Source organism: Lampris incognitus, chromosome 3, assembly GCF_029633865.1.
Source record: "Lampris incognitus isolate fLamInc1 chromosome 3, fLamInc1.hap2, whole genome shotgun sequence".
NCBI lineage: Eukaryota > Metazoa > Chordata > Actinopteri > Lampriformes > Lampridae > Lampris > Lampris incognitus.
The window spans coordinates 11699438-11715580 of record NC_079213.1 but is presented as its reverse complement, the minus strand read 5'-3'; the positions used below and the strand labels follow the sequence as shown (position 1 = coordinate 11715580).

The window sequence follows — 16143 nt, the reverse complement described above, 5'->3', positions numbered from 1 at the left end:
TCTCATGCACACACACACACACACAAACACGTCTGAATGACACACTATACAGTACTGTACATTTTGCATCCCCAAGTGATTCATTCCAACTGACCCAAGGAAAATACTGTTTCAAATGAACTCCAGTGAACTCGCAGTGACCAAGTGAACTCACGCACGGCTCCTGTAGAAGTGAACCGCTGTAAAGCGCTTCAGTTTGACCTTTTCTGTCGTGGTGCTTGCACTGTTGACACACTCCTGCGGGATGCCCAAAATGTAGCTGACACAGTGATTCAATAAGGAGGTAGCGTAATTTAATTAAAAGCCTGTCGGATGCACCCTTGTCCTCAGGGCCAGCCGCTCTCCTGTCCCCTAAAACTCACTGTGGAGGAGGAGGAAGAGGAAGAGGAAGAAGAGGAAGAAGAGGAAGAAGAGGAGGGAGGATGTTCTCTCTGTAGCTCGGGGCCCCAGATCTGCAGGGGAGTACAGCAGATGTCCATGCATGCTGAGTGACTCTAATGTGAACCTGTTTTGAGAGTGTGTGTGTGTGTGTGTGTGTGTGTGTGTGTACTTTGTGCTAAAATCTGATTACAAAAATCGGGAAATGAATAAAAGTAAGTTTCAAACCCCTTAAGGTCTTACGGGTTGCAGCTGCATCTGTGTGTGTGTGCGTGCGTGCACACTCACGTGCAAACACGCACATTCGAAGGAAAAGCAGACAAACCTCTGGTTAAGTCCCGGATCAGCACCTGAGGCCATGGAAGGGGAGAGGTCAAACATTCTTGGAGGGGTCGTGAAGGCTGCTCGGGGTATTTTTAAAAGTTTTACCCCTGTGTCCAAACCTGAGTCAGCTGTGAACACATCCGTTGTCACCGAGCTGTGTTTAATTTGTTTAGGATTAAGGGGGGAGAGCGTGCACTTCGCTCGCTGTCAGAGAACTGTGGGAGCGCTTTCTAAATGCAGATCGAATAGGCCGATCGTAATACACATACACAGGCAAACACAACCGCACACACCAACGCCCACACGAACCTGGAGGCCATCCAGTGAATTAAAATACCCGGAGCGTTTTCTCCATAAGAGACATGCTCCCCGTGTCTACGACGTTCAGACATCAGACAGATCTCCAGTCTTTTTTTTTTAAGGTAAATTTCTCTTTGGCAAGAACAATCACTCCTGGATCAGGGTCACTCCAAGGTCACCCGAATGTCTATTAATCCCAGTTTGCCTTGACCTACATTTCTCCCACTGTGCAGTGTGAGCTCACATCCATTGGTAGTTCACCCAACGTTCAGCAGAGGTCCAACAAATATTTATATAAGTCAGTTATTCTGATCAGGTTTCTGATCAGGGGAGTAAAGTTTGTTTAACGTGCACCTTGTAGGATCAGAGTTTCGACTCTCTCTGCAATTATTGCGGCTCCTCGGGCTCTGACGGTCAGATCAATAGGGCGGCTTCGCTTCTCCCCTATGCTCCAAAGAGACCTACTCGATATTCATTATTCATCACCGCTCTCCTCTCCTTTCAAGTCCCACCTAACTACACTTTCTCAGGTAGCTAACCACTATAAAGCATACGAATATGAGGCTTGAGCTTCAATTCATGACTCCTCCCTTGCATGTTGTGTGTGTGTGTGAGGTATGTTGCGTGTGTTCACCATGCATTTAGGAAAGGCTTAGAACAAAGCAGTGGAGGAATTTGGACGTACGATGATGGACAGGAGCTTGGCGTAGGTGAGGTGGGCGGGGATGTGATCTGGCTTGGCCCTGAGGGACTCCCTGTACCAGTGGGCTGCTTCCTCCAGCTTGTTCAGCCTCATGTAGGCCTCTCCTGGAATGGGGAGAAGATTAGAGGGTTAAGTCTCTTTGGGATTAGAGATATTTTCCTCCTTGGATGGTAAAGTGAGACTGATGGAAAAGTGGTTTTTAAGCTGCTGCTCTCGAGTGTTGTAGATGAATGGGTATAGCAGTAGGTCACTTTGATAGAACATTTTCTTTTTATATATTCATACTTCCAAATATGGGAGGTAAGAGACAGTGAACCTTCAGTATTAGCCGGCCAGCTAATGATCACTGATCAATGGCATTCGGTTTTTTTTACCTAATAACCAACCAACCAACCAACCAACCAACCAACCAACCAACCAATCAATCAACAACCAATCAATCAATCAATCAATCAAAAAAGATTCACATTTACACCCTTAAAAAGTATTTTGGTGTACTCTGGATAAAAAAATGATCAGGTTTTACATACTCTAACATTATTTAGCATTACCATAAGGTGAGACATTAAAAGCTACAACACTTTCAACATAGGGCACAGTAATTACCGATATGATATTTAAAACATCATAGGAGTAAAAGGGCAAACATATTAATTTCTTGTCATTTGCTGATAATGGGGAGTATTTTTTTAAATTTAAATAATCATATTGTTATTATATCTTCCTTTTCCCTACTCAAGCAAGTCTTGCAAATAGCCAAGGGTTTGTAACACTTATCGGAGGAAATCTGCTTGATTTCCTCTGTCTTTTCCCAACAGGTGCACGGCCGATACGCATCTACACAAAGACTGCACAGAGCCCCGGCTCTGCAACCAACCTGCGTTCAATTGCCAAAGGAAATACTTCATTTCCCCAACACAGATCAATTCAGAGAATACCATTCTGTCTAAGAGCAGAATGTTTTTGTTCACAACATTATGAGATATTGTTTAAGCCAAGAAAACACCATACAGTTGGCCCCAGAGGTAATGGGGTGGAGTGATGACATCACTTATAGCTAAATGTCCCCCCAGACATCATACAAAACCTAAACACCGCCCACCGCCCACCACCCTCCAACATCCCCCTCCCTCCACCTGACTAAACAAACCTCCCCCTCCTTGCTAAGGCTAGCTAAAGCTAAGGAATTTTTTTGCAGACGTTACCCTGCAATCTCAGCTATGTAATCCTGATGGGTTTCCAATAAAGTCATTAGCGCTAGGATAACAAAGTGAAGAATGTGATTTATCACATGGTTTAGCCTCAATCCCTGACAAGAAGATACACATCTACACAAAGACTGTGCACAACGTGGAGCCAGAATTAAACAGGTGGTTTGAGTAAATCTGAGATGTTTTCGTTAATTTACACATCAGAAACTGATATGGGCCGGACTGGGAAAGAAATAGGTCGAGATGCTGATGAGTTATCCTCATTTGGTTAATAACAAGGGTCACACAAAGTGGAAACGAATGTTTTGAAATGCCTAGCTGGTCGATGACCAAAAAACATATGAAAACTATTTTTCCTGGGGCACAGCAAGCTGTTTATATCCTGGTCATACAAAAGCCTTACATTTTACTTACAGTCAAGGCATATTTAATTTCATAAGTGAAATAATTGTTTTATCTCGTGGCATTATCGATTGAAAATGTATTTCAAAGCATATGTCACCAAAGTTGGGAAATTTTGAAAAATTAAATTCGAAAATTTCAGTTTCTGGCTCACATTCTAGGTGTCAGGGTATCAAACTTACCCATCATGTTGAAAAGACTCTGTGGAGCAAATTGTTTGGGCATCTTCTGGACAGCTTCCTTATAGACAGAAAGGGCTTCCTGCAGCGAAAAAAATATTTGCAATACACGAAAAATTATCAGTGTAAGAATAGTAATAAAACTAATTAGTCATAATGTTGACCCTAAATAGATTATATCCACTGGGAAACAAAGATTTTCAACATTATATCTATGGTGCAACACTCCATATATATATATATGTATGTGTGTGTGTATATATATATATATATATATATATATATATATATATATAAACCCGGCATCCCCTTTGACCATTTCATCTCACTAACCTCCTGCTGGCCCTGCTCATGCAGCAGCTTGCCCAGGTTGTACAGGCAGCTGGTCACGGAGCTCTTATGGGCGTGGGGGTCTTTCAGGTTCTCATCAGGGATGTCGGCACAGGTCAGGAAGGTGTGTTTGGCCTCTGCAAGGCTGCCCTGGTTCATCAGGATGATGCCTGTGTTCAAATACGCCGCTGTGGACAGGAGAGCAGTGATAGATGTGGGAAATTAGAGCAGGAGGTGTACAGTGTGAAGGAGAGTACGGGGGGAAAAAAATGGAGTTAGCAAAGTGGATGAAGAAACTGTTTAGGTACTTGCATGAAATTAGAAATGAGTACTCGGTCTAGAAACAACGAAATGCTTGGTAGAGGACATGCTGTGAGATTACTTTTTGTCATCACGTGTTTTGTCTTTATGCTTGACTTGCAAATGGTAAATCATGAAACTGGCATGCTTACAATAGTTAAGTCTGGCTGCAAAAAAAGAAAAAAAATTACGATAAATTGGATGAAACCTAACCCCCCCCACACATACATACACAATGACTCATTGGTTGCAAAAAGTAAAAAATGTCTACATGATGGAACGTATGACTGCCCAGCTACAATTTTAATTGCCTATTTTTATAAGGAGATGGGCACCAGTTATTAGCTACCTTAGCTAGGAAACTTGTATTGTATTGTACTATATTGTTTTGATGTATAATTTATGTAGGTATATGTATCCGTGAGTTCTATCCATGAATGGTGTTGTCATCTATGCGTGCATGTATGTCGAGTGAAGCCCAATCTCAAAGTGATTATGTTCTGCATTGTTAACTGCCTGTTAAATTACATGACTGACAATGAAGTTCATAAAAAAGAAAAAAATCTGTAACCAGAAGATAAAGTGAGGTCAAGAGGAGAGAAAATACCAAAGTTAGATGAGCACATGAAACATGGATGACAGCTAAGAAAATCAAAAGAGAGCTACAGGTACAGTCGGGAGCTTGTATTTAAGTCAGCAAAATTTAGGAAACTGAAAAGGGCATCTAAAAATAAATGTGGACTTATTCCCCCTGTCATAAATACAGCCCACTGCCACAGCCGAGATGCATTAAATGTGTACCCCTCATCCCATACATGAGCAGTCAAGAGTGAGATTGAATGTTACCACTTCACTGTGTGGCTAAAACCCGCCAGATAGTCCCTCCACATGTACCGAGTGGCAAGAAATATCTCCATCAGCATTAAAATTTGACCCTGATAGTGATCCAATAATGGACTCTGAACACATATTTAATTAGTTTTAAACAAACACTCAGCCAAAACTTGTAATATACGAGACATTGTAATTGCTGACAATCGCTCCCCTGATCATGAGCACTCTAATACGGTGTCATTTAGAAAATGAGACTCCCCCTTAGGTCTACTTACACGCTAGAGTTGGCCGACTCCCAATGGCCAGTTTATAATAATGCAGTGCCTCGGAAAATCGCTCGTTCTCCTGCAGCAGCAAACCCCTGACAGACAGAGAGAGAGAGACTCAAGAATTTAAGAGCGTGTTTTTGATTTTTTTTCTCCATTCCTGACATGCACATATAAGCAAACTTCCCAATAAGCAGGATAACAAGAAGGTCTGCACGAGAACCGTTAATGGTAAACTTTGAGTAACTTGACAGGGTTCGCTTTCCACTGTATTTCTTTCACCCGTCCTTCTCTCTGGTGGCGGTGAAGGGAAATTTACACTTTGAATAGGAGGAAATTTCAAGTGTCACAGGGTTATTGGGATTTATAGTGCGAGAGCTGAAAAAATAAAACGCAACAAAATCTCCAGGCAGCACACACACACACACACACACACACACACACACATATATATATATATATATATATTATCCCTTATTCGACATACCAACCATCCATCACACCGAAATGGCACCTCCATTCAGAGGAGTATAAAAACACCTTAATTCTGTTCTATCCACTTTTAATGTTGATGTTTTTTTTTTTTCCCTCACCAGCTTCCTGACATTCGTAACTTGAGAGGGAACAGAGCGAGGGGGAGAAAAAACAGTGTCAGCAGGGGAACGAGAGACATGGCTGTGCTTTGGCACCTCTGCCACCTCGGGTTAATGTGGGTATTAGAAGTGTCTGCAAATTCTCCCTCCGGTCGGGGATTTGAACCTAGCAGGAGGCCGTAAGGGACGCGCAGTTCTCTTTCCTTTGTCACATACTTGCATCATCCCTCGCACCGTTCCTCACGACTCCCCTCAGTGTTCCTGCCCCCTCACATCAGACCTTATTTCCGTTGTCTTAAAATATTCCCGGCCCGTCATTCCCTCTCAAAATGTAATCTTCATCTGCCCTACATCGCTTTCTCCCTCCCCCTTTGCCTCGTCTCCCTTTGCACCTCTGTAATCTCTAGTGATGGATGAAAGGAATCAGAACACTTTCCTGTCTAGCTGTTGTAAGCAGGAGGGGGAAAAAAAGGCACCTTCAACACTCACAGGTTATAAAGCATGTCAGCCATGTTCCCTCGGTAGTACAGAGCATTTCTGTACGCTGTCTCCGCCTCCGCCATCTTGCCTTGGCTCTTAAGTACGTTCCCCAAGTTTCCCCAAGCTGTAGGAGAGATGCGTCCATCAAAAGTATTCTTTTTTTCCCCCCCACATTGATATAAAATGATATTGTGATACGACACTAGATATCGTCTGGGATTTTGGTTGTCACAATATGGTGATATACCTTAAAATGTTTTCCTTCTCTGGTCTTAAAGGCTGCATTACAGTAAAGTAATACAACCCCCCCCTTTTCTCCCCAGTTGTACCTGGCCAATCACCCCGCTGTCTGAGCCATCCTGGTCGCTGCTTCACCCCCCTCTGCCGATCCGGAGAGGGCTGCAGACTACCACATGCCTCCCCCGACACATGTGGAGTCGCCAGCCGCTTCTTTTCACCTGACAGTGAGGAGTTTCACCAGGGGGACGTAGTGCATGGGAGGATCACGCTATTCCCCCCCCAGTTTCTCCTCCCCCCCCGGAACAGATGCCCTGACCGACCAGAGGAGGTGCTAGTGCAGCGGCCAGGACACATACCCACACCCGGCTTCCCACCCGCAGACACTGCCAATTGTGTCTGTAGGGACGCCCGACCAAGACGGAGGTAACACGAGGATTCAAACCGGCAATCCTCGCGTTGGTAGGCAACCGAATAGACCGCTATGCTACCCGGACGCGTAATACAATTTTCTCAACATATTTGACTGTTTTAGCCGAGTGAAATGAACAACGAACGCCCCTACCTACTTGGTCGTCATATCCGCATTATTAACGATCATTTCTCACAATTTTCTCGTGTAAATGTCTTATGAAAACACCAATAGTCAAACCAAATATTGTCATGTTATCAATATCAAGGTATTCAATCAAACTTATTGATATCAAATTTTGTCAGTTTCACCCGGCTCTTAATATCATTTAGTATTTGTACCATGATATAATACTGTAACCGGTTATTTTCTTGCCCGGTGCGGGATTAGATACGGGGTGTACTGCACCACAAGGCGACATCACTAACCGCTTGGCTAAAGGGTCAGACCCGTTAGCTAGGGACTAATGTGTCTTATTAGTAGTTTACAATACCAATAAAAGCTATTTTAGCAGCATGTCATTCATTGCTGTGGTATTACAGCAAAGATTTGTCATGTATTTGTCGGGTTAAAAAGTTGAGTTGTAGTCGTGTCCAGTTATTAATTTCTCTTGAAATATGTTAGGAGACGGTGCCATCCTGATACTGAGGGATATCGGGGCCAATTTCTTACCTTTAGCGGGGTTCACGCTAATCCCAGACTTGTAGAGATTCTCCTCATTGCTCCAATCCCTGTTCCTCAGAACAGTTCTAATCCCGTTCAGCAGTATCAGACCTGCACAGAGACTTAACAGCAAAGCCCTGCAGCCTCTAGTCCTCAGTTTGATGTACACAGTCCTCACGCCAATGGTAACCAGTAAACAGAAACCCATACTGGGGATGTATAGCACCCTCTCTGCTATCACAAACCCCACATAAAAGAACAGGTTGGTGGCTGGGATGAAAGGCAATGATAAAAGCCCCAGGGAAAATAGCACTACATTTTCGGCAGGGGGCAGGGACGTCTGCGGAGGGCAGTAGGGAAGTTTAGTTGACCCGTTCAGGGCGGTCTTTGGTGACCCTTGCTCTGAGTTTGTGTTGTGGTTTGAGTCGAGGGCATGGTAGCCATTCCCGTTGGCGATTGACTTCCCGTTTGCAACTTGGGCTTTCCCGTTGGTCTCCTTTGACTTGGAGGAAGTGTCACAAAGGCCAAACAAAGCCAGGAGGATAAATCCACCATAAAAGGCAACGGTGTGAAGATTCCTCCAATCAGCCAAGGTCCTGATCAAGGGAAGGGCATCCATGGACCAATCAAAGCTTAGGTTGTTGGGACAGAGAAGAAGCCAGGCATTGGCAGCAGGCAGGTGAAGGAAGGTAAGCGTTCGAGTAAGAAAACGGGGGGAGTCGGCGGCAGGATTATCCGAGTTGGAGAAGTTGGGGGGTTTGTTGCCCATCCAGTAGAAGCGAGCTGACAGTAGAATCACTCCCCAGGACGCCAGAACACTGAGACTCAGCAAAACACTGACGTTCCGCTTCTGCAAGTGAAGAGAAGAAAGAAAAAAAAGTACTTAGAAGAAAACACCTGAAATAACACATCAGCCTTGCACAACTTGTTCAATTGACGCAGCAGTTGGTTAATATTCCAGAGCAGCAGAAATTGTTTTCCTTTTAAAGCGCTGATTCATTTCCACCTAATCACTCAAGCAGACTTGGATCAGAGTCGAGTAAGAACAAAAATGGGCTCATCAAAAAGTCTGCTCCTTTAGTCTCATGGGACGAGCTGTTCAAAGTAGACCCTTTGGGTCTTTGTGATAATATGAGAATAAAGCCCTAAAGAAACTCAAGAAAAGAAAGTGTACATGAGGTCTATGCTAATCCAATAAATTACTTTAGAGAAAAATGACTCATTCAAAGTGGTGGGAGCCAATTTATTTGAAGTGCTTTTAATGGACGTCAGAATGTTTGATTCACCAGTAAATGATAATAATGACAATTTACATGTCACATTCAAGCTGTCCCCATAAACTGCACTCAACACTGTACACAGTGAGCAAGCTTATTGGCTGTCTGTAATTATGCAAAAGTATAAAATGACCTTACATCAGGGTTTTTTTTTTTTTTTGCACTCACCCTTTGAAATGGACCGCCTCCTTAAATTGGCAAGAACTCAAGTTTTGGCTTTTTCAAGGACTTACAGAGGACTCACTTGGCCATCAAATAAACTTAGCACAAAGTTTCCAGTGCATAAGCTCCAGACCATGGTTTATTACCAAAGTCCAATGTACGAATGCATTATCATTGCCACTTTATAAGGCCTGCTGCATTGCTAGTAAACCAAATTCATAAAACACATTTAAGAGGCAATTTCCTACGCATAAAATGCAAACTTTCCCCGTAAACGGAGTTTGAAAATATGGATCCTCGGTGAGCAACCCCTGGTCACACCGGTTCATTATTACCCATCGACTCAAGAGGTCAACTTTTTTTTTCTGGGAGGGGATTCCCCCCCCTATCCTCCCCAATTGTATCCGGCCAATTACCCCACTCCTCCGAGCCATCCCGGTCGCTGCTCCACCCCCTCTGCTGATCCGGGGAGGGCTGCAGACTACCACAAGCCTCCTCCAATACATGCGGAGTCACCAGCCGCCTTCTTTTCACCTGACAGCGGAGTTTCGCTGGTGGGACGTAGAGCGTGGGAGGATCACGCTATTCCCCCCAGTTTCCCCCAACAGGCGCCCCGACCGACCAGTGGAGGTGCTAATGCAACGACCTGGACACGTACCCACATCCGGCTTCCCACCCGCAGACACGGCCAATTGTGTCTGTAGGGACGCCCGACCAAGCCGGCGGTAACACGAGGATTCGAACCGGCGATCCCTGTTTTGGTAGGCAACAGAATAGACCACTATGCTACCCGGACGCCCTCAAGAGGTCAACTTTGAAGTATGTTCTGAAGCCTGGGGGTCCTTTCCTGTTAAGTCTTTCCACAATGTCAGGATCAGGGTCACAATGAGTGTGACTGTTAATCATCTTAGGACTCAATGTATCGGGGTGTAGATGCCGTTTGCCTCTCATAAGAGCACTGATTCTGTGCATGATCTGCATTAGGCGCCATATTAGGCTGCCTCCTGACACGCAACGCCTTGCGCTAAACACTTGCACCACTTGTGGCAGCTGGCGATACGGGGAGCCAAGGCTTGCTATTACCACCTTTTAGGTACTTCCAAGAACAAACTCTGATAATCAGAGTTCACAAACATCTCTCAAAAGAACTGCTAAATGGATATATTAATACATATTTTTGGCAGAAGGAATGGGGACTATGTGTGTGATGAATCTTGAAGTCAGAGAAAATTGTTTTTGATGCAAAGATTAGAACAAAATTGCATAGTAGGAAAAAAACCCAGTTCTGGGACATTCTATGTGGTTTTAAACTGGGCCAAAAATATTATTTATTTCAGGTGCTTTACAATAGTCAGCGGGTTTGAGTTACAGATTCAAGGAATGGGAGAGTATTTATACAATCATATCCATGAAGTCTTGGTTTTAACCTATAGCTTGTTAAACTACACTTTTCCACACGCGTGCCATAGTCCTTTCGTGTCAGTATGGACGGACGAATGCAACTGGATTCACTCAAACACTCTGAATTGCTGTTCATTCAACAATGCAACCTGATACAGTGCTCTCTTAAATCCTAATAGTAATTAAATCCAATCTGATAATGTGTTGATGTCATGGTTAGCACAGCTGATTTCTTTTTTTATATTTCTTTTTTAACCTCAATCAACTGGGCTGAGCACAAGATCCAAGTCTTTGTTTGCAAAAACCTCCAGGCAGCCCAGGCGAAAGAGGGCTTGTTATTTCCCTTTGTCTCAGAGTTGTTTATTAAGTAGGCCAAATATGAGATACTGCATGACTTTCACCAGCTGTTGAACCTGTCAGATGACAAGGGAATTGTCTCAATTTGTGTTGAATGAGTCTTCGCTTTATTCATACTCAGCAGTGTAACATGAACTCTATATGAACTTGTGTGCATGCATGTGTTTACGTGTGTGTGTGTGTGTGTGTGTGTGTGTGTGTGTGTGTGTGTGTGTGTGTGAGCCTGATAAGCATGCCTGCTGGGATCTATGCTCTGAATACAGCATCCTTTTGCATTAGATACAATAGAGCTCTGAGGTAATTGTGAAAATAGTCACACCTGTAGAATCCGTCTATTGCCACTCTGAGGTATATCGCTGAAAACGCTCTGCTCCGCAGAGTCCTTAACTTGGTTTTTTTAGTCACCAAGTGAGAGCTTATAGTTTGACCTGTTTGTGGTCTTTTCTTACTGAGTTCAAACACTGTAAGCATATAAAATCCTACCTAAAACCCAGACAGTGCAGAGAAAATCACTTTTATTTATTTATCCCCCCCCCCCACCCTTTTTCTCCCCAACTGTACTAGGCCAATTACCCCACTCTTCTGAGCCGTCCCGGTCGCTGCTCCACCCCCTCTGCCGATCCAGGGAGGGCTGCAGACTATCAGGGGGGCATAGCGCGTGGGACGATCACACTATTCCCTCAGCCCCCCGCCCCCCCCCCCCGGACAGGCGCCCCGACCAACCAGAGGAGGCACTAGTGCAGTGACTAGGACACATACCCACATCTGGCTTCCCACCCGCAGGCACGGTCAATTGTGTCTGTAGGGACGCCTGACCAAGCCGGAGGTTAACACAGGGATTCGAACTGGCAATCCACGTGTTGGTAGGCAACGGAATAGACCGCTACGGCCTGAAAATCAACTTTCTTTGCTCTGATTAGTAAACGTGGTCTGGCTGAACTCTCAGAAGATTCTCCATTCTCCAGTCCCAGCTAAGCCTTAACTTAAACTAAAATGTGTGCATTCAAAGCAGGTACTGAGAGAGAAAACACTAGTACTCAAAGACCGTCCAAAGTATCCAAAGACAAATCATGTTACTTTCAGAATAAAAGGATTAGGCTTGACTTGCCTGACTTGAGAGGTTACGGTTTAGCTTTTGATTTCTCTAGATGAGATCGAGGAAGTAAATTAAGTCTCCGGGAAGCTGAGGGATTTGTCATCTTTGAGATAAAAGTGTCGGCTCGGCTAACTGCAGAAAGTCAGAAACAATGTTCTGAGGTCCCTTCAAGGAGATCAACATTTCTGGAGCACTTTAAAAGGAACCGGGGAAGTGAGAGGGAAATTAGATATTGATTTGGATGCTGAAAGGTGGCAAACAAGAGATGAGAAAGACTATTTTTTACACAAAAGGGCAATGGGTTTATTGATTGATGAGACTATATTGCCTGTCAAGGGAGGAAACTGTCTGAAAAATCCAATATCTCTCTGTATCAGACGATAAGCCAATTCCAGCCAGAAAGTCATTTGAAGTGTTTTGGTGAACGAGCTTAATTTTATCCTTCACTGCCTTGTCCATTCTATAAATTGCTCCTTAATTGACTCCCCAATCAATCACAGATACCACTACATGAGCCATGTGCTTCATCAGTCCACACGTTCCAAATTGTTTGTGCCAGGATGGAGGCTGAACCTGACAGCGGACCTTTTCAGGGACATGACCAAGAACTCTCAAACTTACCGACACAGAAAATTATACAGTCATATGTTGGTTTCAGTTCACCATCTTTCATTATATTCTCTGTCACTGTTTTGGGAAATAGGCTGGAAGGCTGGTTAGGGGAAGCTTTAGGATTAGGACCTATAGGATCTGTGTCTGTGAGATCTGGATCTCACCTTGGTAGATTAAGGTTCTCAAGGTCTTTGTCAATCTATGGTGTGATGATTTTTGTTAGGCCTTTATAACTACGGTGAATTAAAATGCTGAACTTCCAAAATCCCTTACAGGTAGCTATGGTGCACTGAATCTAGGAGGTCTTCGTCTTGGTGGACATGAGGTATAATCCCAGACCGACTGCCAAAACTAACATCTGCTAACTTTCAACGAATGTGCTCCAACCACATACAGTGTCTTCGTCACTTTGGATCCTCAGTTGGAAACTCAGTGTCATTTTCTTTGGCTTTACCTCTGCTAACCTCTTTTTTTTCTTCTTTGTTTATCCTATGTTCACTTTATTGGAGTAACACCCCCCCCCCCCCCGCCTGCCCGCCTCTCTCCACACTTGACTAACATACTAAACACCTCTGCCTACATCTTTTAACGGCGCCATTCATTATTAGCTTTCATTTCATTAATCCCTGCAATGTGTGGTCTGCCTCTTCACATTGTGCTCTATGGTGTGTTTAAAACATGTCTGAAAAACAGCTGGCGTAAGACTGACTTTATATACACTGTTTACAGTGGCTGTGGACTGACACAAACCAGCAGGGGAATGATCTTCTGGATGTCTCTAGTTGATGTTATTTCCAATTTAAAGTGGTCTCAGTTCTTCCCAAGGTACTGGACTAGTCATCTATGTCTAAGGTCTGTAAGTGTGTACCCTTAACTTCAGAGAAATTTTCCATGTTGATATTTACTTCGGTATGTAGCGAACCCTTAAAGAATTTCAATGCAAAACAGTACACCAAATTTGATAGAAGAAGAAGAAGAAGAAGAGGAAGAAGCGGAAGGAGGAGGAGGAGGATGATAATCAAACATTACCCTGTTTTAGGATAGTGTTTTTAGATAGGTATTATGACACAAAAATTATAATCATGGGTTATAAAGCATCAATGAAATATAGTTTATCCAGTCTAAAATGGTTTCCATCTTTATTCAAACAAGAAACTAAATTACGACCCCTTAAGGCGTCTTTTGTTAGTGACTTTGAAAGTTATGGATGTGTTTTTCAAATGGTGGCTGTCAAATTGGAGTGACATTCTTTTAACTCAGCTTTTTGAAGTGATGGGAACCGAATCGCATTGCTTTGGAGCGGTTCTCTCTTCAATTAGCCTTGGATTGGTCAAGTTAATGTATGGCAATTAGTGCTTCAAATATATATATATATATATATATATATATATATATATATATATATATATATATATATATATATATATATATATAAAAACCCACAGTAGCAATCTTACAGCAATTTGTTGCATTACCACCAAACACTGTGATGAGGCATACGATGAGGCGAGTGAGCGGTTCTATCCTCAGACCTCGTGTGTTCAGGATTCTGCTGACTTGAAGCGTTTTACCCAACTAATCAGAGAGCGCCATGCCTGCCATTGAGAACACTGACTTTGATAGAGTGACCTAATTATCCAACACCGCTCTCCCTGGAAGCCTTGCCACGGCTGGTCTAAATACCTGTAATGAGATGGGTCACAGATTTAAGGACCCCCCCCTTCCCCAAAACTGAGAGGGCAGTTGATCAAAGCGGGGCACCCGTTGTTAGCCTGCTATTTTAAAGTGCTTCCTTTTAGAGTAATGAAGGGCCATCAGTGTCTCGGGGGGGATTAATGCAACGCAAGGGTTTCCTTGACGCTATTAGATCTATGCGATGCACTTGGTTTAGCTTGGCTGGCATCATTTTAAAGGCCTTTACTTCTCTTATCAAGTAAACTGCTTTTTCGACATGGGTGTTTCTTAATGGACTTCGTTTGCGAGCAAACGCGTAGCGCACCTCATTTGCGCCATCTCTATTGCCTATCAGACTTGATTATCAGCAGCCCAAGTGCAAGCAGGAAGTGCAAGTCCCCAGATGCGCTGCGAAGAAGGAAGACGTACAACTTTTGGCAAGAAAACACAAACACAAATACAGGAAAGACAAAGTGCACGCAGCCGTCTGAACTTGCAGGAGAGGGCGTCATTTCACAGCTCAGTGGTTCAGTTTTGGGATAATTGGCACAACATTCATCAAGCCGCCAGCCACTCATATTGAGCTTAATCTGCATGCTTGCAGGCCTCATTGAGACAAACGAGGGGGAATAGTATATCACGGTTTAATTACAAGCTGGTAAGTCGTTTATCAAATCGTGCCATTTTCCATGTGCCCCGGGGAAAATGTTATCGCTTATCTGCCATTTGCCTTGAGGTGTGTATGCCGAATCGTTACAAAGAAAACCCAAAAGCTTTGGTTTAACAACATGTAGTTGTTTTAACAAGTCCTCGCTTTAAGCCCAGGGTCATTAGCCTTTGAAGTATTAAGTCCCACACCTTTAAGTATTTAGGACCTTTTTCATGTGGGACTTTGTCCAAAAGGTATAATCAGGGACTTCTTTGTTCTCTCTCTTAGCAGATGCACTTGTAATCTCATAATCTAAATTAACATCTTGGTCCCTTTTAGATTCAATCTCAGCTGGCAAACTCAAGTTTAGGTGGGTAATCTGTACCTGCACTCGTCTAATACCAAAGCAAAATAAACCGTTTTCCCAACGCCACGAGCCCCATTTATCACACCGTTTGTTTTGCCGGTGACAGACTGAGTGTGGAGAGAACAGAGACGTTAAACCGGCATGATGGCGGGGGTTACGGTCCATTTTCCCCTTGAAATCCTGCCCCGATTAAAGTGCCAGCGTTGGTAACACCCGTGCCTCTCCATCTCCATCTCTCTATGCTCTCTGTGTCCCACCTTGTCTCATTCGGATCTCATTTCGGTCCGATTAGGGAGCTAATAGGATGAAAAATGGTGTGCGAGTCGAAGCACATTTGTCCCCTTCTCCTACACGGGGGCCGATTTGCATTTTGCGCTCTTGTTTGCGGGGCCGTGGCGCTCCAGCGCACAGGTTAATGTGATGTGAGGGATTATTTGCACTCCTACTTCAAATGAATGAGATTTAAAAAATAGAAAATAAAAAAAAACCTGAGAGAATAGTCTCCATGCGTCTGAATCGTGGTTTAGCGTTTTCTACCTCCGGAGTGCTCTACTTTTCCTCTGGGCCTAATCTGGTTTTGTCTATTGCTCAGCGGCGGAATAAAACAGGCGATAAGAGGCGTCCGGGTAGCATAGCGGTCTATTCCGTTGCCTACTAACATGGGGATCGCCAGTTCGAATCCCCGTGTTACCTCCGCCTTTGTTGGGCGTCCCTACAGACACAACTGGCCGTGCCTGCGGGTGGGAAGCCTGATGTGGGTATGTGTCCTGGTTGCTGCACTAGCGCCTCATCTGGCTGGTCAGGGCGCCTGTTTGGGGGGGAGGGGGATAGTGTGATCCTCCCACGCACTACGTCCCTCTGGCGAAACTCCTCACAGTCAGGTGAAAAGAAGCGGCTGGCGACTCCACATGTATGGGAGGAGGCATGTGGTAGTCT

The 16143-nt window shown here is 44.1% G+C and overlaps 1 protein-coding gene across 1 annotated transcript in view; it reads right to left on the bottom strand.

Annotated features, from left to right (window-relative positions):
• Nucleotides 1-16143, bottom strand: part of LOC130109590 (protein O-mannosyl-transferase TMTC2-like) — a 76547-nt gene that overhangs the window by 16241 nt on the left and 44163 nt on the right. The window contains exons 3-8 of the mRNA XM_056276555.1: nucleotides 7622-8462; nucleotides 6310-6424; nucleotides 5237-5322; nucleotides 3831-4015; nucleotides 3501-3579; nucleotides 1688-1809 (exon numbers count right to left, since the gene is read on the bottom strand). Of these exons, the coding sequence (XP_056132530.1) occupies nucleotides 1688-1809; nucleotides 3501-3579; nucleotides 3831-4015; nucleotides 5237-5322; nucleotides 6310-6424; nucleotides 7622-8462 (1428 nt within the window). The remainder of the gene's footprint in view (nucleotides 1-1687; nucleotides 1810-3500; nucleotides 3580-3830; nucleotides 4016-5236; nucleotides 5323-6309; nucleotides 6425-7621; nucleotides 8463-16143) is intronic.